A 24,000-nucleotide genomic window follows, 5' to 3' on the forward strand; every position below is an offset into this window, starting at 1 on the left:
ACAGGTCCAGTTGAGTGTACTGTAGAGATTCATGCACATGCTGCATGACAAATTGTAGATAAAACCATGTGATTTAAATATTATTTATCTTATATTCACGGAACAAGGTATTTTTACATTTTTATTATATGAAACAGGCTAATGTCTGCAGATTAAAATCTGCAACCTCACAGTAGATTTTCTGAGTATCATACCTCTGGAAAAGTTTGTAGAAACTAATATTACAATAACTTCCTTGTGCTGCTGTAATGACTAGAAGGACACATGAGATTCACCCTGTCCCTCATCTGTCACAACTCAAAGCACAGACCAGGTAAACCATGTCATCTCTGCGGATATTTAGAAAAGGCTAGCAGAAATTTTTAGACAGTTATTCCCTCCAACCTGTACATTTAGGTGAGTCATTTGTTCCCTTCAAATTCACTTTCCTCAGGGCAGCCAAGTGCGTTAAGTATTTCTGGCACCAAAGGAAATAATAATCTGCAGTATCACTTTTTTCCCACATGGGATGTACATTTACTCTCTAATGGGGAACTCAAACAATAATGTTACCATTTTGACTGGCGACAACACAGAACAAGTAGGAAACATTCAAGGGAAATATTTACAAAAATAGCTTACACAGAGGATATAAGAAGCTTTCATAGTATGAATGAATACTTGAAAGTGATAATCTATCTCTTACCAACAATTCATGAGCAGGAAGGGAGTCAAAATTAGTTGGATTAGGAAACACTTGTTAAGAATTATTCATTAAGCTGCACTTAATGCGGGTAATTGTGTAGGGCGACTATAATTATGAAATGTGTATGCGTTTTATATGCAGAATCTATGTCCGGTAACATAGGTGACAATAACTATCAGTGAGATTTTTCACAGGAATTAATAGTTGAAACAACATTGACTCACACTGGAAATCTAAAATACACAACGCTTTCTGCGTCCACTGGTTATTTCAGCATCACTTACTATCCCACTCACCTACTGTACAGCAATGTTGTCGCAGGGCTTTTCAGGTTAGAAACTGGGCGCTTCACATCTCCCAGTTGAATACCGTTGCTGAAGATAGCTGATAAAAAGAAAATCTTAATTTAAGGAAGAATAAAAAAAAATAAAATCTTGATGCCTTGATTTCTCATGGCAAATAAAGGATTCCCATTTACAGACATAAAATATAGGAAAAGGACTGGACAAAGCAAAAAGTTACCACCAGTGCTATTTTTCCTCTCCTTTTTTCATAGATCTCGCAGTAGGAAAAAAAAAGCCCATATAATGGGCTTAATTTTCAGTGCCATTTATTTTAAAAGTATGCATTCTGACAGTTGTGTCATGTCAGTGAAGCTCACCGTTACATCACAACTGAACCCCTTCTGTATACATAGCTGTATCTGTTTACTGTACACAAGCATTACACAACACAGCAAATGTTTGTACAAAGAAAAAGTCACTCTGCTTTGTGCTTGTCCGAAACCAGGACAGGATCAAGTATGATATCCAACAGCGAAGGTGTTTAAATTCCAACACAGCACTTTATATCCCAGTTTTTGTAAAATGAAAATCTGTGTTCGGGTTTTGGCAGTCCGACTCTCTTGTTTCTGAAATCACAGACTTTAATGGAAACATAAAGCTGATACACAAAACAACATCTGAAAACAGCTAAATTGGATTGTAAGTGACAGGAGCAAGCTTTGGTAGGATTGGATTATTTAGAATAACCGTCACAACGCTAACAACGAGTCACTTGGGATTTACATCCCAACATTTGTAGCAAAAAAAAGTTATCATTAACCATATTAGATTACAAATAAAGGCAAAAGTAGTGCTGATCATTTACTCTTCCACACAGAACAGGTGACCCACAGTCAGATCCTTCTCCCAAATATCAAGTCAGTGTTGTAAGCACAACATTTTTATATTTCACCTTAACAAATTCCGATGACATTTTCCTGGTATAGTTTTATTAACAGTAGAGTTTTAGACAAATTTTGCTGTGCAAGTGTTGTTTACTCATGACTTTCAAGGTAATAGGTTTATTTGGAGCTATGTCATGGCAGTGTCCTGTGCATGGCAGTGTATCCAATTTGGAGCTGAGAGGAGGACTCCAACTCACTGAACATGACTGCAAACAAAATCTCTTTACTTGAATTCATTCTAAAAATCCTGTACAGTGTATTTTGAACTCATAAGAGGAATTATGATCATACAAGATTGTACGTTGTAACATCAGTAAGGTGTAGGCGATGGAAAGTAAATTGTGTCAGGTGAACACTCTTGATTGCCATCAGTCTAAACAGCTTATCTTGTATCAAATTTATCTCCATTGTGCTAAAGGTAAGAGAAGTTAAGACTAATAAAACAAACTCTCTTCTCATTAAGACAAGACAATACATTTTACAAGACTTCAAATGTTGAATCTCAAGTCCTCTATTGAGTTACTTAATGTTTGCTTCCAAACCAAGATACAGGCTTCGTTAGTGCCAACATCATTGTAACACTTCTAACTGATTGCAAGCTCACTAATTTGGGAGCATATTTCTCCCCTCCCTTCCATATATTGTTTGTGCTTCCTGGTTAGATCAAGTGGTCATATGCTAACAGCCACTATAAAAGTAGCAGTTCAAGTACGTTTTCCCATCCAAGAAAGCTGTAATACGGGATGGTTAGTCTAAAAAACAGCGAGAATGAAGTGCAGGGCCATTTGCAGTAAGAAGTTGCCAAATGGAACCATACGCAAAATGGCAATCTAGAAAGAGGTACTGGAACTACAACTCTTATCCGTGTTGATATGTTTTCTGAAAGGGGAAGTCACCAATTATAATCTTCAGCAAGAATAACACACTTTAGAAACTACCAATAAAAGGGTTTGCCAATTTAAAAGTTAGTTGTTGATTGTACAAAGAACGAGCCAATGGACTTTCCATTCTTTGCATCTTTGTTCCCCTCAGGAGTCCATTACCTTTCACAAAGAAAATTTTAGCTATCAAACTTGTCCATAAATTTTGCCGCTGAGTGTGAAACCATCCAGTTAGCATATACACTATCATTTGCATATCTTGAAAACACAGAGTTAGTGCCATCGAATCTTGTGAGTGGAACGGGGCTCTCCTCAGGCCAGTTCGGGTATGACATGCCTAAAAATGAAAACAGATAATTTTTTCTGCACTGAAGAACCATAACTTCATGTGCAGACAGTAAGGCCCTTGGCAAAACTCCCTTCAATATTTTAAGCCAGTCCACTGGATTTTGTCCCAAATCAATTCATATGAATGATGTTTCGAAAGCCCTGAAGCACAAATTCAGATATAGGCAAAAACCCTGAAAAAATAAAGTGCTCACTTGATAAAAAATTGTGTGCGCACATGCACGTGTGCATGATAAAAAGCTAATAATTTTTCTTCTGATGAGCCTCCAACTTTCCATAATTTTCTTTTTTAACAATCATGTAGCAATATATTGCTTTGCAAGAGGAAGTTCTTGCTGTACAGGAAGTGCTCCCAAGAATTAATAAACCTATTTGGGACAGGATCCAAAGTCCATTCTAATGACTGAGAGTATTTTCATTTACTTAAATGGGTGCCTTTCCTTTGGCTTCTGAGGTTTTGGGGACACCCTCACACCCTTGCCAGGGATCCCCTGCTTAATTTTAGGAAATCCTAGGAGCACAACTGAGTAAAGTCCAACAAAGTCCTCAGCACTCTTGTCTTGATTCAGCATTTAAATGTGTATTTCAGGCATGTAATTATTTGCATTGAGTCCAGTAATTGCTTCTCAGTTTAGGCAGAAGTGATCACCAAAATGGAAGCAGAGTGCTTAGCACCATGTTGATCCAGCTGTACAAGCAGAGAACCATAGCAGGGTGAAGATTTTCAAAAACAGAAATCTGATTTTGTTGCTTATTAAGCATTCAGCATCTGCCATCAACCTCGATGGCAACTATTTCTTTTACCGCATTCTTTTAACAATCCGGCCCCAAAGTGAACATGAGTTGGGGGAACCTACTAAAGAAAATTATAGCTAGGGTATAGATCAAAAATAAACCCAAAGCCATGTATTAATAGGAACTTTTAAGCTAAAAGATCCAACTTTTCAAAAGTCGTACTGCTTGAAGAATGAAAAAAAAATATCTGTGATGTTAGTAAATATCTAAAAACATGTAGAATATTTAATCAGGAGACAAAATGTAGGAGTTTTGGCAAGAACCATTTTTACTGTCCATCTCACCATCACAATATGAAAGCATATGTTCTTTTTAAAAACACTTGCTACATCATTCAATCAAGGTTTAGTACTGACATTTTCATAGTAAATCAAAGGACGTGAAAACAGCTGAGTACTTTCAAAATGCCCATTGTTATTTCACAATTTTCAAAGGACTTTACACGTTGATTTAATCTGTATATAATACTTATATACAGTATTTCTACCTTCTGTATATAATACTCTGGTTTCATTCTATGATACATTAAATAGACATTTTAGCTTATGGATCGAGAATGCATTAACAGCAGCTGAAATTTAGAAATTCATCTTGATAAATGAAAAATGTTGCAGATGGGTCCAATCATTGAACTATGGCAAAACCGAGTATTTTAAAAAAAAAAAGTCTATTGCTTAAATTAGAGCTGCAGAATCTAACGTACTTTAAATGTTCCTAGCCCCTCCCAACAGGATAGTTGAATTAGATACTCATTTTATATTTCCCCTGAGAATACTTCCCTGATCTTTTTTTCTCTTACTGTATGATATCTAGTCATTTTACTTATTTTCACATCCTTTTAAAAACGTTTATTTTAAACACAGCTGCAAAATGACTAAAGGATGATCCTGATGCAAACTTTGACATTTACCAAAAGAAAAAACAAACAAACAAAAAAACCCAAAAGAAGCTTCCAAGCAAATTTTGATTGGCTTCATTCAGACAAGAAACACTGTAATGGGGTTACAGAGTCTGAGAACAGTGCAGAAGAAAAATCATTTTTTTTGTGTTGCTAGAATCTAGTAAATGCATGTGAAATTCTACCATAGAGTTTGTTTTCAATCCATGTGGAAGGGAGGGTTCGAGGGAGGGGAGCATTATTACAGTCCACGAGTGGTGTCTCCTCTTCTGAGAGCCCATCATCATAAAGTAAGGAATCAGAAGGTGTGGAAGCTGCAAGATCTAAGTAGTCCTAAGAAGTGAACACAGAAAAAGCTGGGTTAACGTATGTGGCAGTGTTGCTGGTTGGGTATAAAAGCTGAATGTGCACCTGGTTTCTTTAAAACAGGTAACTGCAGACCTCACTGCTTTTGTCTTTTGACAGTACCTCTAGCACCTGAGTAGGCTCTCCCTTTCTGCAACCATAGCATCTTTGGAAGTATCTGATTTGTCAGAACACTAGACATGCTAGAGACATATTAATACTTCCCTTACTTAATTCTGTACATCAGTAAAATAACCAAGAAGTTAAAGGGCTTTGCTGATTTGTTTGACATTCAGTTTCTGTTATGCCTGATATATACGTATGCCTGGAATTTATATATAGATACATGTGTGCACTTAAAGGAGAAGGTACTCAGATCTCATCATTGTACAAAAACTATTACATAATCATGTATAAAATTAGCTGTGTAAATATTGTCAAATAAAGCTTTTGCTGCTCTTGTTCTAAAACTAAATATTTAGGTCAACCATAGAATTCATACATTTTAATCTATGCTGCTGAAGTGCTTTGATGCAAAAACCAAATGTGAAGCATTTTTAACTGATCTAAAAATGTATTTTTTCCTTTCAAAATGGCTTTGCCTTTGGAAATTTACTGAAATTAAAAAGGTAAAGTTACCCAATTTTATAAATTGAAAAATCTTCAGAATTTTTCATTCAGAAAAGCAAGAAGAAAAATGACTAATTTGTCGAGCTCTATTTTGGATTGGCTTTGGTTTTAACGATGATGAAAATTTCAGAAAACTTGCCAGCCTCTGTATTACAAGTCTGTCACTGGACATGCAGATCATTTGCGTACTGGTTCTCAGCAGCTATAAGTTAGTGGTTGACAAGTCAGAGTGATTTAATGTACAGTCCAGAACTTTCACTTTGCCATTTTTAATTTAGAACTTATTTTTACATTCACATTCTGAACAAAATTGTTCCCATTTGTTTATTAGTCCTTTTTGCACCCAATGTAAATGCCATCACATTCTCAAATCTGATAACGGTTGCTGTATTTCCTGATTTTCATTTGTAACTGCCCCCCTTCCCATAACTAGTAGGATTTTTTTTTTTAAAAAAATATGTGTTTATGTGCAAGGAGGTATGTCTACATTTTATAAATATATGCAATTTGGACTTATTTTTAGACCTCAGCATCCATTCATTCAAAGAAAGTCTATACAGGATTACAATAGTTTTGAAGTAACTCAGAATGGTGGAATCATAACAGATTTCTTATCTCTGTTGCTATTATCGTATAACTAGATCAGATTCAAGGAAATACTGCAGTCTTCTAGTTCTGTGCTTCCTAGGGTTATTTATTGAGGACTGCAATTTAGAAGTAACTTTTCACAGTAATTTTTTTATTTAAGGAAGCTAGACAGATTAAGGATAACTCATCTGCATTTAGGGTTGAAGTCACCAAAGCCACTCTATGAAACAGTACTGCTTTCAAAAAAGCTGGATGCACTTGGAAGAAACTAGATATTTAAATGCTTCAAAATTTGATGAGAAGTAAATTACTTTTTTTAAAAAACCAAAATCATTATTTTTGTATATTTAAACTCAGATGATCACAAAAACTTTCAAAAACTCATACATTCCCACACTTACCCTACTCTTCACCATCATTTTCTCTAGTTCCTTGCTGATCTCAGCAAATGTTGGTCTTTTATCGGGTTCTTGCTTCCAACAGCGCAACATCAGGTTGTACCTGTGACCCACCGCAAGGTGAAAAAAAAAAATAAATTGTTAGAAGTGGATCATGCTTCTGCTCAAATCATTTACAGTGCTGAAGTTGAACTGTGGCATGGAGGCCATCCACAAGTACATCGATCTTTTTTTCGTGTGTTCTGTTAAACATTTCCTTGAATCAACAACTGACATTCACAAGAATGGGCTTTTATTTTCTTGAGTCTTTATGGATTTAAATGATGATGCACTTGGCTGTCCTTGAACGACTGTGGTCTTGGGTTTCTTTCAGTATTTTCACTTTCTCAAATGACCACCTCATGTATAGGCAGCATGCCAGATTTCTAATTGATTTTGTGTGCATATGACTTTGAAGAAATTTGTATATCATCACTGATGTGCATCACAACATGGAAAACTCTGCTGTTACATCAGAAAGTAGAATTTTGTTCTTCATTTGTTTAAATTCTGAAAAGTTTCTGTAAACTTTTCTTCAAAGTGAAGCCTAACTTAAGACTATTTGCACAAACTAACATTCTTTTGATTACTTCTGTTGTTGTTATTTTGATTACTCTTATTCTGTCTTTAACTGCCTTCTAGAGCATACAGTATGGAAACAAAAGGGAGCAGAATTGAAGTTTTATAGTTGAGTGACTATCAGACATTGTCCAAGTTCTGGATGTGTAACTCTCCAACTTGTGCCATTCATGCTATTTTTCTAGCTCAAGTGTTTTCAGGACTAAGTGATCTATTCACAGAAGTGCTCTAATTGTGGAAATACTTGGCTACAAGAACTACAGCAAGCTACTGAAAAGCATTGCAATTTTTGCCCTCATCCATGATCTCTCTCTTACTTGACTGGATAAAGCGGAGAATACAATTTAAGCAAAATGGTCCTTAAAGTGAGCTCTCAAAGGCTGTCAGAAAAATTTCTGAGTAAAACAGAAAAAATCTAAACCAGTCAGAAAACCATGATGTGGCTTGAATAAAAAAAGAAACTCAGACATAGTCAGCTTGCCTAACCTAATAATTATCAATGATATAACATATGTTTGAGGAATGAAGTCTTATTCCCTGTTGAGATGAAACAAACAAAAAAATTAAATATTAAGTATTTGCTAGAGGATATTTGCCAGTGACATTTGTAAACTTCTACCCTGCCCTAAATTCAGAAACCCTTAATGTTTTTTCTCTGTATATGGTATTAAAAAAAAAATATATCTATATATTATTTATACTGTATTTTCTCAGCCTGGATCTGGCCAAAGCATCCTTCATACTGAAAATCAGTCAAAAGAGATGTCATAATGATTATAGCCTGGTAACTTTCTAAAAAAACCTATGACCAGATTTGCAGGCTGAACATAGAATCATGCCTCATCTCCAAATGCCGTGGAAGAACCACAGAGAGAAGATATTTCACCTTGAGAGTGTTTTAATAAATCAGCCAATAAAATATGAACTGTATCCAATTAGAAAAGAAATTGCTATGGGCTTATCAAGTCACAGAAAATTTGTGTCTTCTAGGGTATAGATTTCTGGGTCAAGGTATCCTTTCTGCTATGTAATGCCAAGACAACTAATAGACAACGACTGTGGATGGAACATCTCTCTCATTTGCAGAGAAGTACTGGAACATTTTCTTGAATATTTCAGCTAGCACTGTGTTTTATGAAATTCTCTCCTCAGCCCACCCTCAAAAGTTTTGAATATTCAAACTCTTTCAATTGTTTGGCAAGTGTGTTATTTGATATCCTACAAATATTTTGGATGTAGCTGCAAACACTCAGTTGGCAATTCTTTTCTTGCACTTTACTGTTCACTGATTTCATTACATTCTTTTGAGCGCTGCATATTTTGATTATAGCTCTGAGATACACGGAATAGTATTTATGTGGTATTTATTTAAACCTTTTTTTAAAAAATGTATTTACTCAAGAGATGTTTTATGAATCTACTCAGATCAAGAGCTACTTACATTTCTTCACTGCAGTTTTCTGGTCTCTCCATTCTATAGCCTGTTTTTAGGAGGTTAAAGAGTCTTTCAGGAGCAATACCTGGGTAGGGATTGCCTCCCAAAGTTACAATCTCCCATAGCAGAACTCCAAATGACCATCTGAAAAAGAGAAAATGAGCTTTTATTTAGAGTGCTGGGTTTCAAGAACTTAGTGTGGCTTTCACCCAACAAATCTCTTTCTAGTGTTTTGAGAACCCAACCAAATTCAAGACATTGCTGAGCCTAAGGGACCATACAGATGCATATAGGGCCATCCTTATTCCCAAATACTGTTCATTAGAAAGATTAGCAATCAAGACAGTAGAGATAAGGGATACACCTCTTTTGTCCATTGACAAAAGCTAACTGCATCCTGGGAAGGCCCATCTTCTCTAGACAGCAGAAAGAGAAAGTTCTTCCCATGGTGGCCCAGCCCAAAGGCTTGTTCCTCTTCTGTACAGTGCTCCTGGAGGTACCTTTCTTTTTCCTTTGGCTACAGAGGGAGTCTAACCTCCCTAATTAGCCCTTATAGTCCTATTCAGAAATTATTGTCTAAATTTACACAGGCTGGCTCAACCAGTTACCAAGGGACTGGTTTGGTGTCTTGACTATGAGGTTGGGTTTCTTTATATGCACAACATGTTTATTTCAATCATAAGCAACACCTTTGATTTCAGCTGGTCTGCTGCACCGTTTCAGTGATTCAGGGCTCAATTTTCTTCTTAGAGTTGATGAAAGAGGAAAGAATTTATTCTGGAAATACCAAATGCCTAAAATATAGTTTAACATAGAACAGAAGACAGAAGAAACTGTTTTCTGAAATTAACAGAAGAAATGGTGACTTTTTAACCTACTTTATTGACAAGCTCAAACAAAAAGACCTTGCTCAATGGGTTGGAAATATTTAGAGAGACTAAATTAGTCTATTTGTGGAGGGCAGGCCAGGAGAAGAGAAGCAAAAATGTTTTTCTTTCCTTAGTGGAAGGCTTTTTCAAGACACAAAGCGGCTACAAATTACTCTGAATCTGCTCAACTGACAGAACTGCCAAAATTTGGATGTTCAAAATGAAGGAAACCAGCCAACACTGTTTCACTCAAAGGGGATACTCAATGGGATGCACCTGGAAGAAAAATTACATAGAATTTATGACAAATGTTAGCTTTTGTGCTCTCATTATTGGGTAATTTCTGTGAAAACTCCACTTTTAAGATGATTTTAGGAAGTGTTACACACCTAATGCCAAACCAGAGAGCAGTGTCTAATTCCCTTTGAAAATTCCATCTCAAAATGTCAGCCACAAACCTCACCTCCTGTCTGACTACATTCCACCTGTGCTTCTCACATTTTAAAGAACAATGGTAATGCCAAAAGTACAGCAATAAAACTTCTAAAATGGGCAGAGAAGCCAAACTGAGACTCACGCAGTCCTAAGTGGTATGCTGCAGTTTTTCTCCCTGATGCCATTCATTGAATTAATTTTTAATCACTCTGCACATTCTTGAAAGCTAATGAATATTTATAGCATTTTCATATACTTTATTAATATACCTCCTCGTACCCTTTTTGAAGCCAATTATGCTCTGCCATCAGGTTATAATTCTGTCCCTGATTAATTCAAATAAACTTTGTAGTGTGGCAGGTTTTATATTTAAAATCCACCTCTTCTGCTTAAGAGGAATTTTACAGAATATGGAAGGAGGGATCAGACGAATAATTTCTTAATTAAAGTTATTTAGTAAATGGGCATATTAGAACAGAATGCTGCAATGCTTTCAAATCATTATACAAATTAAGTACTATAGGAGGAGAAATGGGAGATGAAAAAATTCCCATTGTGCTGTGTTTATTGCTGAATAAAAATTGGATCAGAAAAAGCCAGGAAAGAAAAATATAATGTTAAGAGGAAGACAGTAGGCTAGCTTTCCACTGATGTCATCGACCTCTGAAACAGAAAAGGATTTTGTAAATGCTGGCAAGTGGTACTGCTCTTAAGCACTGCTAACCACTAACTATATAGAAAGGCTTTAGAAGGAAATGGCTAGAAAATAGAAATACAGAGTATCAGAAAAAAGAGCATATTGGAATAGTTGTGTTGACTGTATTAATATATATGTTCACCTAAAATATAATTGCATCACCACAAATAACAAAGAATATTAATAAAATAGTATTTTCAGTGATCTAAAATAACAATCAGTGCTGGAGAAAAAGTACTTCATTTATGAGTTTCCTGCTGTTGGAATGGTATTCATGGAACATAGCACTGGAGAGGATTTACTTTGCAACTTTATGTGTGTCTCAGTACTGTTCTGTAGGGACTTGGCTAAACTGGGAGCTGCTATATAACACTCCTAGATTACTTCACGTATAGTGACACAAATACTGAAGGTGACCTCACCAGTGAGTCAAAGGCACCATGTGTGCCTTTGTGGCATGTCTGCCTAAGTGTGGCAGATATTTAGACCTTTTATGCCATTGTATTGAAGTGGACCTGCAAAACACAATGCAGTGCTCTGTTGAGACTACCTGATGTATCTGCAAGAAAGCTGGTAAATCAGCATGGCTTTACATGGAGATACTAATCCAGATCTGGGAATCAATAAAGCTACACAGCACCAGCGTGCTGCCCAGGGCTCTGAACTAGCTTGTTTGACACCAGCTGGGCAACCTCTGCGTGGTGTTGTATCACATGTACAAGAGATGTGGTCTTGGGCTTAACAGCAGCCCACTAGGAAAACAAACAGGGATGAATGGTATTGGATCCAGAAGATCAATCAACAATCAAAGAAGAGGCAGTTACATGATAACACAATCTGTTCTGGCCCCAAACCATAGTGACAAATCTGTTTTGCAGAAAACGAAGAAATTAAAAATATGCTAAGAAGTTTTTAAAATAATTTTAACAATTCTCTGGGAAAAGTCATTGTAGAGAAGCAGGTCAGCACAATGGATTCTCTGAGGAAGATAAAAAGAGACCCAAAAAAACCTGTAAGCAGACCTAAGTAAAAGTGACATTCTCACAAGAATGACACCAATCTTTTTTTCTTTTCTTACTCCAAGTGAAACAAAGTAAATGAAAATATTTTGGAAATTCATTTTGTAAGGAATTTCCAAGGCAAGCAAAATCTCTTATTTCACTAAAACTGCTCTGACCTGCAGAGAGAAGAGTAAAAAGTGGATGCAAATAATTTTAGAAGTACAAATCAAAAGGCTCCTATTTGCACGTAATGCTATTATCGAAGTGTTTTCCCCCAAAGTGAAATGTCATTGAGATTGGTATGTTTTACTCCATTTGAGTTTAAGGAAAACATTACTTTAGTCAGATTCTTTTTCAAGGGAAACTTGGAAGGTATCAAAATGCTACCCAAAATGCTACCTAGCAGAAAATCAGGCATAAGTACCACTGCTTTTGCAGTCCCTTAGAGGTTTTTCTCCTAAATAAATAATACTTAGTTTTACAGTGTCTGCCTGGTGACAAGTCACAAGCATCATTCATCCCAGAGAGAAAGAAATGAAAGTATCTGATCTGGAGTGAAATGTATACAAACACTCCTCTGCCTGGCTCCTTGCTTATCAGATATGAAAACAGCTTAGCTGTGGTTGCTTTGCCACCTAATCGTCACAGGTGGAGATAGGAGCATATCCATCTTCAGGATCTCTGTTTCCCTAATCATGCAAATGAACTTGCATCTTGGCACTGGAACTGGACTATTCCCCTAAGATCTGAGCTGGCTGTCATTAAAATTAATTGGAATTTTCTCATTGATTTCAATAGGTGTGAGGCCAGGCATTAAATTCTTCTTCCCTTCTTCTTCCCTCGTCTGCCAGCAAGTGTTACAGACAAGTGATGAACACGAGCTGGGAAGTTTGGGTATGGCCATTATCTTTAGCAAAGACTAATTTGTGTCTATATATTCAAAGGCAACCATGGCACATGAACAGATCCAACCCTTGTTGATCTGTAGCATCAGAAATTGTGTACCTAAATACCTCTGATAATCTTTTCTTCAGATTTAATTCAACAGCAAAAATCTTACGTATCATTGCCAGCTGATGGTGCCATTCAGGCTGTGTTCTTCATGTCTCTTTGTATAAGTAACAGCTTTGGCTACTATGTACCTTCTTGTGCTTCCTCTCTCATCTCCTTAAATAAGTACATAAACCACAAAGAATGCAAGAATTCACACTTACACATCGCTTTGTGTTGTATAGATATGATCAAACAGGGACTCTATGGCCATCCATTTAACAGGTATCCGACCCTAGGAGGAAAAAAGCAACAATGCAATTAACTCATCAGAAAATTAAGTTTCCAAGTGGAAAACCAAGATCTTCAAAACTGTAACAGATACTTTATCCATACTCTAATTAATTTTCCAATGGACTGAATGATTTGGCATTTCATAAGAAAAAAAGTGAGAACAACAATTGTAAGAGTTTTTACAGTCACTCATTCATTCCATTCCACACGCTTCAGTAATCTAATTATGTACAATAAGATACTGTGGGGGTTTTTCCAGATGGTCACCAGTTTAAGTCAGATAAACTCAATTCTCCTCCTAACAAAGAGCTTCATCCAAAGAGTTATATTCTTCAAACATGAATGTCTGTCTTCTAAAAGGATACACATCATTGCTTTTGGGAAATGTGCAAATGCAAAAATGGTGGGGAATGATGGAAGAGCTATCTCATCTATATCAGGGATGATGCATAAATGGAAGCAGCACCTAGATGTTAAGATACCTTAGGTTTCAGAACTGTACCTGGACAGTCATATTTGGTTATTGGTTACTAAATTGAATCTACAAGTTGCTACTTTCCCTGGCAGAAATTCACTGATAAAATCTGAGAAATCTGCCCCAGATATTGATGAAAATCTAGCTTTGCAAGATTTCCAAGATGTTTCATAACCTTCACAATATCACCAGCATTCATATGCCTTATTTCTTCTTCTCATGAAATTCATATGTATATACAACAACTGTTTCAGTAGGATTGGAAACTTCTCCTTCTTCCTTCCTCTCAATTTTTTCTTTTCCCTATTTCACTATGCAAGCAGACAGGTGCTTGTTAGGCTCTGAAGAATACTACAGTGATGAGTGACTCAGAAGTAAAGAGAAAATCCATTCAGTACATCAACACCCTGCCAAATAAAATGAAACTGCCTTTATGTAAATGCATCATTCTTAAAATACAGAACAACTGGTATAGATCAATGTAAAACACATACATCAGAAGATAGCTAAGTGAACGTGGTAAAGCCCTTTTACATATGATCATGCCTTCCAAAAGGTTTTTTTTCTTCAGAACTTATTTTGACTTACAAAACATTCACACAAACTGGCCTGAAAAAACAGGGAAAGCTAAACTAAAAATTCACGGTATTTATGGAAATCTTTTCATAAAATTCTGAAATTTTCACATGCAAAAAAATCTGTTGGCATCTCTTTCATATTAAGTCACAGAAAAAACTGAACCAACATTACTTATCTTAGAATCAATAGAAAGTAGGTGTTAGTGAATGTCACAGTCTGGCCTCGGATTGACTTGTTAAAGTCCTGCTGATGTCAGTGACAGGTGGATGCAAACAGGGAGAAGGTAGGATTTGGCTTGCTGTATGTAACAGTAATTTTTACAAGAATAAGTAAATCACAAGCCTTAACTTATCTTTGTTTCAAAGTTATTATGCTCAACCGTTTATTTTCAGGGAAGCAGCGATGTGACTGAACAACTCATCTTTCTATCAAATTTCCTTTGCACAGTCCTACAGGTGAAATATTACTGTAAGCTGAACCCTGCCATGAGCACTGCGAGCAGAAAGAACTGTATCGAGGCACCTGATAATAATTTACTCTGGCAGGCAAAATAGAATTGCTTTAAATAACTTCTGGCAAGTAGCATTAGCTCCTAATCTACCCTGACCTGTGATGTGCCATTTTGATTAAGATTTCGTATCTTTCATACATTTGGAAGTATTTGTAGGAGGGCTTTGCTTCACATCTTCTACATAGATGTGGTAATTCCTGAAATTAGGATCTTTATAGAAATTGCCTGCATTTTTTTCAACTCCTTGGGATTTTTTTGTTTATATTTTTATTTATTAATAGGAAAAGAGGCAGAGGAAAATTACGGGGTTTTTTGTTTGTGTTTTCAAGCAGTGTGATGAGGAACTGGATAAATGAGAGGACCCACCTCATTTAAAAATGGGTTGCCCTCTACCTGTAATAAGATTAATAATTAAAAGCTCCTGCAATGGAAAAAGGTGTCATTCTTCTGTATTTACATTAACAAAACACATGCTGTTTTTAAGCATCCTGTGTGAACTCTCTAGCCTTAAGAAAAAGAAATAATTTATTACAGACTATTTGGCACATTGCTTTTAAAAAACAGCAGATCTCATCCTACTCTTTACATATTGTCTTGCAACTTTTCACAGGATCACAGAACCGCTGAGGTGGGCAGGGACCTCACCCCTCTGCTCAGAGCAGGGTCAGCCACAGCAGGTTTCTTGAGACCATTTCCAGCCACGTTTTGAATATCTCCAGGGAGAGAGATTCTCAGGGCAGCCTGTTCCAGTGTTCGAGCACTGTTACAGTAAAAATTTTTTTCTTTTCTTGAAATGGAATTTCTCATATTTAAAACAGCACCCATTGCCTCTTGTCTTGTCACTCGGCCATGCTGGGAAGAGTCTGGCTCTGTTGGCATTATTTCCTCCTGTTGGGTATTTATACACATCAATAAGATCCCCCTGAACCCTCTTTTCTCCAGGCTAAACAAACCCAGCTCTATCAGCCTCTCCTTGCATGTCAGATGCTCCAAGGCCTTAATCATCACAGTGACCCTTCTTTTATTAACTTTCATATATTAGAAATAAATTGGTTTTGTTGATGAATCAACAAAAAAAGGTCGAGGAGGTAATGGTGACTTAAATATGACACATTTTTTACACATTTATTTATTACTGTCCCACTGATTAAGCTCATAATTTTGCTTCATCTTCATTTTTATTTCTTTAAAATAGAGAATTATTCTAAGTTAATAAAAAATAGCTATTATCTTTTTCTTTTGTGCTCAAGTCCTGCAGTATAAATTCATTCTTTTGATTAGGTAATAATTCCCACTACTGTGTTTAATATGCACTGTACCTTGCTCCTCTTGACGTATGAATCTTCTTCATAAACATCACGGGAGAGGCCAAAATCAGAAATCTTCATTTTGCGCCCTTCTGCCACCAATACATTTCTGGCTGCTAAATCACGATGGACAAGCTTTAGGAAGAAACCAACAATAGTGTTTATGCTTCTTGTGGAAGAACGAACTGCTGACATGTCCATCTATCACAAGGACATGCTCAGGTCACTATCACACTGCCCTACCTTCATTTCTGCAAGGTACTGCATTCCTCGTGATATCTGCCATGCAAATGAGATCAGATCTCCCATTGTTAAGGCTCTCTCATCAGGATTATCCAAATAACTTGAATTTCTGTTGCCATCACTACCCACATAGCTTGGTCCTACTTTTCGACTTTCTCTCAGAAAACTGCGCAAGGAGCCGTATTTAGCGTATTCCACAATTAAATACAGTGGGCCTGAAATAAACAAACACAGAGAGGTAAACAATTAATAGATAACCTTTTTTTTTTTTTCCAAAAAAGTCTCTTCTAATCAACACATTGTTTTGAACAGTCAGAGGCTCTAGACACCTCCGACCTTTAGCTAAAAGGCACTGAATCAGCCATGGAATCATAGAATATTTTTAGCTTACATCCTCAAGTGAGTGAGTTTCAGCCTAAATCAAAGCAGAATTCAGGCTCTTGCCTATATTCCCTCATCTAGATAATTTGAGACTAAAAAAGAAACAACCTTCTTACAAATCAGACCTGTGAAACAGCCCACCTTAGAGAAACTTTAAAAAAAAAATTAAAATCAAAATACTTTTCTGGCATGCGTGATACTGAGCTCACAAATCATCTGCTCATTCCAATGTTGCATTTAAGGTGCCTTTACAGAGCACTTAGAAACATTCTGACGTTGCAATCCATTAGTTTCTCTCCCCCATTACCCACATGAATAATATCCACTCAGTGCTTTAATGCTAAATACATTTGTCTGCTCTATCAAAGCCCTCCCACCCCATACGCTAATGAATTAACTTGATATTTATTAAAAGCCTGTGATGCAGAAACAATTCACTTCCTTTGGGATGAAAAAATACATTGTACTGAAAAAAAAAAAAAAATATATATATATATCCTGCCCTGCTGGTTCATTACCTTGCTAAGACTCAGAGGTGACTCAGTCCTGAATTATATTCTCTGTCTACAACTATAAGTGCCACTTGCAACAGAACTGGGTGGGCAAAGGCGGCAGGCCTTTGCCCAAGGTTGCAACATGCATACTGTGATTTTAGGCTGCATAATTACAGATGGAAAAGGAAGAGGATGTTGCGATGCAACTTCATTTAACACGAACAGAAAGTATTCAGATCAATTCCTATGCACAACAATGAAAATTTGCTTCATTGGCAGTTTATAACACATATTTTGAAAATTTCCCCCCTTGAAATATACCTTTCAGTGACTGTGGCTTTTAGCAAATATTTCATTTGTTTTGTTGCAGAGGAGGAGAACTGAGTCTCAATCTAAGTAGCCAGCTATATTTTAACAAAAGGATCTGTAGTTGTCTTTTTTTTGTTGTTTGTTTTGGTTTTGGGTTTGTTTGTTTGTTTCAAAGGGAGATCTCACTCCCTGGCTCAGGCCTCAAATCATTGTTTTAGTATGAATAATAACAACAATAATGAAAACTTCATTAAACTTTAAATATAACCCATATTTGAAAACACTTACTGAGCATCAACATAATACAAAAATTTATACTGATTGGAAGAGAATTGGTAGTAGATTGGCTAAATTTAAAACAGCTTCAGAATCAAAATGCGTATTGAAGAACACCACAGGAAGAATGCTTACTTACACTGAATTAGCGTTTCCCCTTCCCTTCAAACATTGCTTTTCTTATATGTCCCTCATTTTTCAGCTAGCAGCAAATTTAAAAGGTGCTTAGCAGTTATTAAGCAGTGGTCCAAACCCATCAACAAACTGCTCTTTATTCCCTTGCTTGACACTTTCATCTTAATAACGAGCTTCTAGTATTTACCATCTTGACTGCAGGCTCCATAAAGTTTGATGACATGAGGATGGTTCACCTGTTTCAAAAGGTTGAACTCCGAAAGTAGATCTCGCAGCTCACTCTGGGAAGCATTTTCTGCAGAAAGTGTCCAAACACACAGTTGTGGTTAGGAAAGCATTACTGAAGAGTTCTCTACATACCGTCTGAAGTATGAGATCAACCCTTTCTCCTGGAATTAGCAAAAGGTTCGAAAACTCCGTACTTCCCCACAGGAGAGAATTTTCCCCATCTCCACTTACCTGCAGTCATTCATATCAGAACCAAGTGAATGGGACTGCTGCTGTTCTGGTTTGGTAACCTGCTGTAATCACTCCGCCCTGATACAAATGACTACAGAAAGAGCAGGTCAGCCAAGAATCAGGACCAGAGTCTATAATGTCTTGCAGATGCCATGAAATTATTACAGACCTTTTCTAGTGTTCTAAGATGACTTTTTAGAGTGAATCAGTGCAATCAAAACTTCAGAAGCATATAAAAGCCAAGATTTTATGTTGATCAAACAAAAAAGGCTCACTCAGTTAACTCCCATGATATAGCCCTCCTCCTCCTAAATACATTTTCTGACAGAATAAAAATCCACTAATCTACTAGCTTACGCTTGTAGCAGACATCCAGATTTAGAGTTCAGAAGCTAAACATACAGTTCAGATTGATTTTACTGGAAGACATGTATGCAGACTTTGCTGATGTCAGTGGGAATCATATGACAATATTATAGCCCCTAGAGGCTTTCTTAGCCTTTCAAGCATTTTGTTTTTGCAGAATTCTTCTAACAAACTTCCTCTTTGAATGCACTGGGGCTTGAAGGAGATCTTTAGTCACAAAGACACCATAGGTCAGAGATAACCCTTTTTCTACCTCATCCTTAATCTTTCTGACACACAGAACCTCCCTGGATAGTTCCTAGCATGTTATTATTGGGCAGTTGACAAGTATGTGATCACCTTAATAAAAAACAAGTTCAGCTTCTGATCTTTGGTCCCGTACTGTGTATTTTTCCATAAAGGCTGTAAGCACCAAAGGATTTATTTACATATCCATTAAAAATACGTGTGCTAATAGTTTGCCCTGGTCATGATAATTTTTTATTCTGTTCTACTATATATTTGTATTGGTACTATATGTTTGTATCTGCCATATATTATCTTATAGTCTGAACCTCCACTCAGACTTCAGAGTCTTCTACCCCAGGGAGTACAAGATCGGATGGTCTCTCACTACTGATAGGGACTACAAAAAATATGCATTTATGTAAAACAAAAATGAACAACATCAACTTAACACCTGTGAGAAAGTCTTATTTTTCTAGCTCTGGAACTGTGTAGCATGTGCAAGAACAGAACAAAGTTCCCCATGTACCATGCCTGTTTGTCTGCTGGAAAAATAACCTTTGATAGTGCACAAATGGAGACAATTAGCTCTGAAGCTTTATGCCCCTTGTTTTTACAAATTGTGAATAATGTCTATTTATGTATTATTTGGGATTTTCCCCTTTAATTTTATTGTAATGAGGGCATTTGTATCATGCAGGAGGTCAGATTTAATTCATATGAGAAAAGTGGTAATAATGGCCTGAAAAAATTATCCCTCTGTTCCTTTAAACCTCCATCCATAGCTCCAAGACTATTTTGGCTCAGCTAATTACTTCCTGCTCCTTGTTCCCTCCCCAGTATGTAACACCAAGTTGACAAAGTAGGGAGAGTCATACCCTGGCCTGTTCTTAACCACAGATTGTGCTCATATGCGCAGCTCAGGCGGGAGATACGTTTTATGCAATAAGCAGGAGGCCATTCCCTTTTAAAGATCAGGCAGTGCAGAGTCCCTAATGCTTAGACAAATTACCCCCTTTGCATCTGCTACAGGGAAAGAATGGGTGATCTTGGCCTGATCCAAAAATAACTGTCCTTTATACTTCCTTACAGCATTATAAAGACCACTGTGGAATAATGCAATGTTTCTTATACTTGAGTTGTCATGTGTTAACAGTAAAGTTAAACTGGTAACAACAGGTAACTATTTGCAGAATGACAAATGTTCTCCACAGTCAAGTTGAAAAGCGGAATTTCAGGTGATTATCTGCAGTGTAATTTACATTACAAAGGGATTCATTAGAGCCTGAAGTTTTACTGTAAATGTCAGATCAATTTATTAAAATAAGGTGTTTAAAATAAAGGGATACTCCTTTGCATTAACAATTCTGTCAATTCTTTCCTTCATAATAGCTAGGGAAAGCTGAATGTTAAATTATCTGCAAGTAAAAGCAACATGTTTACCAGTATGTCTTAGAACCTTAACTCAGTTGCAAGTTGTTGATGAAAATGTGCTAGAAAATCAGTGGCATTAAGTGCACAAATAAATATAAAATAAAATTATTACTAAGGCTATTCTGTTGATAACAATATACAGGTCATTACTTGAGTATTACAAGTAATGGTTAACTAGTCTTCACTTCTGAAAAGACTTAGTTCCTAGCTTTCCTCCATATGACCTATTCTCCACTGAACCTCTTGCAATGCAGGCATGCGCTTCATATTGCATTTACTTCTTTGGTAAAATGATGGGATATGCAGCATCTTTGCTCTCAAGCAGCAGATGATGTGCTGTTTTGTGGGGTTTTTTTTTTAAAAAAAAAACAATCTTGCATGTAATAGAAATAGTAGTTAAGTAGTATAACATTTTCCTATAATTATATGTTTTGCTTATAAGCAGCAGTGTATAGTTCAGGTCATTCAGCTAAAGCTAGCAGCTCAGCTAAAGGAATCTTCTTGCATCCATAAACCTTTCTGAAGGTTGTTTCCCCTCTTTGTCTCATATATTCCTAGGTGCCTGATAGGTAAGGACTACATGTACATAGGAACTAGTACATAAGACATTAGACAAGGACACAATTTTCATATCTATTTCATCTTTCAGACTGCGGTGAATAAATGGCCTTCTGAAGGAACTGGTTTGAGTATTTCCACTGACCTCCTTCACTATTATTGCATGTCCAGCGAAGTTCTTATTAGAAAGCAGGCTCAGACATTAGATATGTAAAACCTATACTCACATATAACTGTAAAGGTGGCAAAAGCCATGCGTTACAACAGCTTCCACCTGAAATGTACAGTAATACTGGAGACTTTCTACTTCAGAGACCAAGCAAAAACATTAATTTTTTCATGGTTTTCTTTCAGTACAATTTCTTTTTCTATATGGGAAAGAAGCAGGTATATTTGGGGATGAAAACTACTGAACAGAGACGGGGACAAGAGCTCAAGGTCTCATGTTACCATCTCAACATTATCTAGGCATACTTTTTTTCCCCAGCTTTAATGTCTTAGGGAAAACTAAAGACACCAGGAGACAGCACTAGGCTATTCAGCCCAGCTTGGCAAAGCGCCTAGTAATTGAAAAGCAGATCAGAAAGTATAAACGTAGATGGAATTCTCAATCAGGAAAGTAACTTAATAGGTCTATTATGTCTCTTGACATGATTATAACACGTTTTATTTAAAAAGCTTTGTCAAAGAAAACTGGGTAGCGGGAAGCTTTTTCAAGCCCTTGCAATATTTCCATCAATGCCAAACAAAATTAAACACATTTGCTATCTTAAGTCAGAGGCTCCTTGCACATCATGAGTTAGAATTTGTGGAAATTACTTATTTGGATCAATGTGATGCTAGCTCCTAAAGAAAGAAATCTGTCAGAATATAACAGCATGCTGGAAAAAATGGAGGCTGTGACAATGGTTGGTTTTAGCTGACCTTCTACTTTCATGCTAGCCCCTCTTAAAAACCATTCAGAGGTTACACAAATAGTTTTCAAATCATTTCAGACCCAGACATGAACATACCTTTTAGCATTTTCACTGCCACAGTGGTATAGCCAGCTCTTCCCTTGAGTCGGAATGCTGTTGCCTTGACAACTTTTCCAAACTCTCCTTCTCCAAGAGTCTTGCCCAGAACCAGGTTCTTCCGAGGGAATTCCCACTTTGGATCTTCCTGCAGGAGAGAAAAGGAACCCTATAAGATGAAGCAAGAAAAGGAGTGGCTAGCTGCACCCAAAGCATTAATGTTCAATAGGAGAACATTCTTCAGGAATAGGTACACTTTGGTGTACAATGTTGGGTTGCTCTTTTTATCAATAGCAGTGTATTCCTATAAAAGCTTCTGAATCCCTAGGTATTTGGAAAGTGTTTTTTCATTACCTTGAAATCACCTACTTCACAACAGGCTGTACATGTAGTCTATGGATAATGGATTATATTTACAGGCCTGGGAAATTGGATACAAATGAAACATGAAGTGATACAGGAAAAATGCTTGCTTTCAGAATAACTATGAATATGTGACCTTGGAATTCACAGAGAAGTAAATCAGTTTTACTCACAGAATAAGGCTTTCCCTTAAGAGTTCATCAGAAACAACAAACCTCCTCTTATGAAGTTAGTGTTATTAAGCCTTACGGTTGCAAAATGATGACAGATGTACAAACCAGACAAGAAAATAAAGCAAACAGAGCACAAGGTCTGTGAAGACCTCAATATCTAACATCCAAATAGATTTGATGTTGCCACATATGTTATATAAAGTGGCAATGTTTCTCCACCCTGTCGGCCCATGAAAATGCACCAGCTGGCAGGCATCCTGAATAGTATGTGATTCAACACAGAAAAAAATAGGTTAAAGGTATGATAGTGTGACTGGGCGAAAATCCTTAAAATGAGGGTAAAACTCACACTCCAGCTGACGCCTACAGTCTGTTTTGTTTTAAACTTACCCTTGTTGTGATACTACAGCTCATCACAGAGACTACAAACCTACTGATTACTTGTATTTAATTGGAAAAGTAAAACCACACTACTGTCAAATGTATAGTTACATTTAGGAAAAAATATTGACTCAAATTAGACCTAAGATGTTACATTATATTAAAACAAAACAAAAACGGAATAATATACGGTTTATCCAATTACTCATTAACTGTCTTCAGTTCCCTGCCTGTACACACAACTTCTGTTTTAGTTATTTGAGTTGGCTATTTCTATGAAGAGGTTGCATTTCTGTAACACTTTCTGCATGCATAAACAACATTCTTTAGGAATCAAAAAGACATAGAAAAAGAGCATGCAAAATAATGTCAGGCTTACTGGTATTTTAAAGGTGTCTACAGACACCTGGTTCTCCATGGAATCTAAAGAAGGTCGGCGGACATTAGTGGAAGAATAACTGATGGGGTAGGACTGGGCTGGGCGCCGGAATGTCATTTCTGCAGAGGCAATTGGTGGCTTTGGAGAGTTCTTGTGGTAACGATGGATGAAATAGGAAGAAAGCAGCACAGAGATGATGAAGGACAGCAGTACTGCCCCTGCTATCACAGTCTTGCACACGTCATCACATAGTTGCTCTGTGGACCAAGAAGAGCTTCTTAGAATTTTGCTTGTTGTCTCCTACTTCTGATTTGGCAGTGCACATGGCACGTACAGGTGTGACAGAAGCAGAACTCAAAATCATTTAAAAACCTAGAGGAAAACCTAATAGCTATTTTCTCAATGAAATTTGAGAATTTGCAAATATTCCCATTGTACCTACCAATTCTTTCTTTATTTTGGACACCAGCAGGTAATTGTTTGCCTAACTGCCTGTGTAAATGTAAGGATAGGTAGCTTGACCCTATATTCCTTACCTTATAGATGTAGGCTACTTCTGACACTCTTCTTTAAGACCCAGCCTACCATATATTGATCTTCTGATACCACTTATCGCTCTGGAGACATATAACTGAATTTTGCTTGTGGACAACAGTTTATGTTAGAGCCATTCAACCCATCAAATAAAATAATATTCAAATGTGGATTTAATTCATTATGTCAACTGTGAGACATTAAAGAATATTTCTCTTGAACTTTTTAGATTATAAGGAGACTTAGAATATCTTTGCTTTGTATTTAACA

General features: G+C 36.7%; 1 protein-coding gene across 1 annotated transcript in view; it reads right to left on the minus strand.

Annotated features, from left to right (window-relative positions):
• Window positions 1-2,973: 2,973 nt before the first annotated feature.
• Window positions 2,974-24,000, minus strand: part of RET (ret proto-oncogene) — a 44,204-nt gene continuing 23,177 nt past the window's right edge. The window contains exons 12-21 of the mRNA XM_009809770.2: window positions 23,197-23,453; window positions 21,901-22,048; window positions 18,033-18,140; window positions 16,251-16,465; window positions 16,020-16,142; window positions 13,066-13,136; window positions 8,856-8,993; window positions 6,800-6,899; window positions 5,081-5,168; window positions 2,974-3,131 (exon numbers count right to left, since the gene is read on the minus strand). Of these exons, the coding sequence (XP_009808072.2) occupies window positions 2,974-3,131; window positions 5,081-5,168; window positions 6,800-6,899; window positions 8,856-8,993; window positions 13,066-13,136; window positions 16,020-16,142; window positions 16,251-16,465; window positions 18,033-18,140; window positions 21,901-22,048; window positions 23,197-23,453 (1,406 nt within the window). The remainder of the gene's footprint in view (window positions 3,132-5,080; window positions 5,169-6,799; window positions 6,900-8,855; window positions 8,994-13,065; window positions 13,137-16,019; window positions 16,143-16,250; window positions 16,466-18,032; window positions 18,141-21,900; window positions 22,049-23,196; window positions 23,454-24,000) is intronic.

The sequence above is a fragment of the Gavia stellata genome, chromosome 9 (genome assembly GCF_030936135.1).
Source record: "Gavia stellata isolate bGavSte3 chromosome 9, bGavSte3.hap2, whole genome shotgun sequence".
Classification (NCBI taxonomy): Eukaryota; Metazoa; Chordata; class Aves; order Gaviiformes; family Gaviidae; genus Gavia; species Gavia stellata.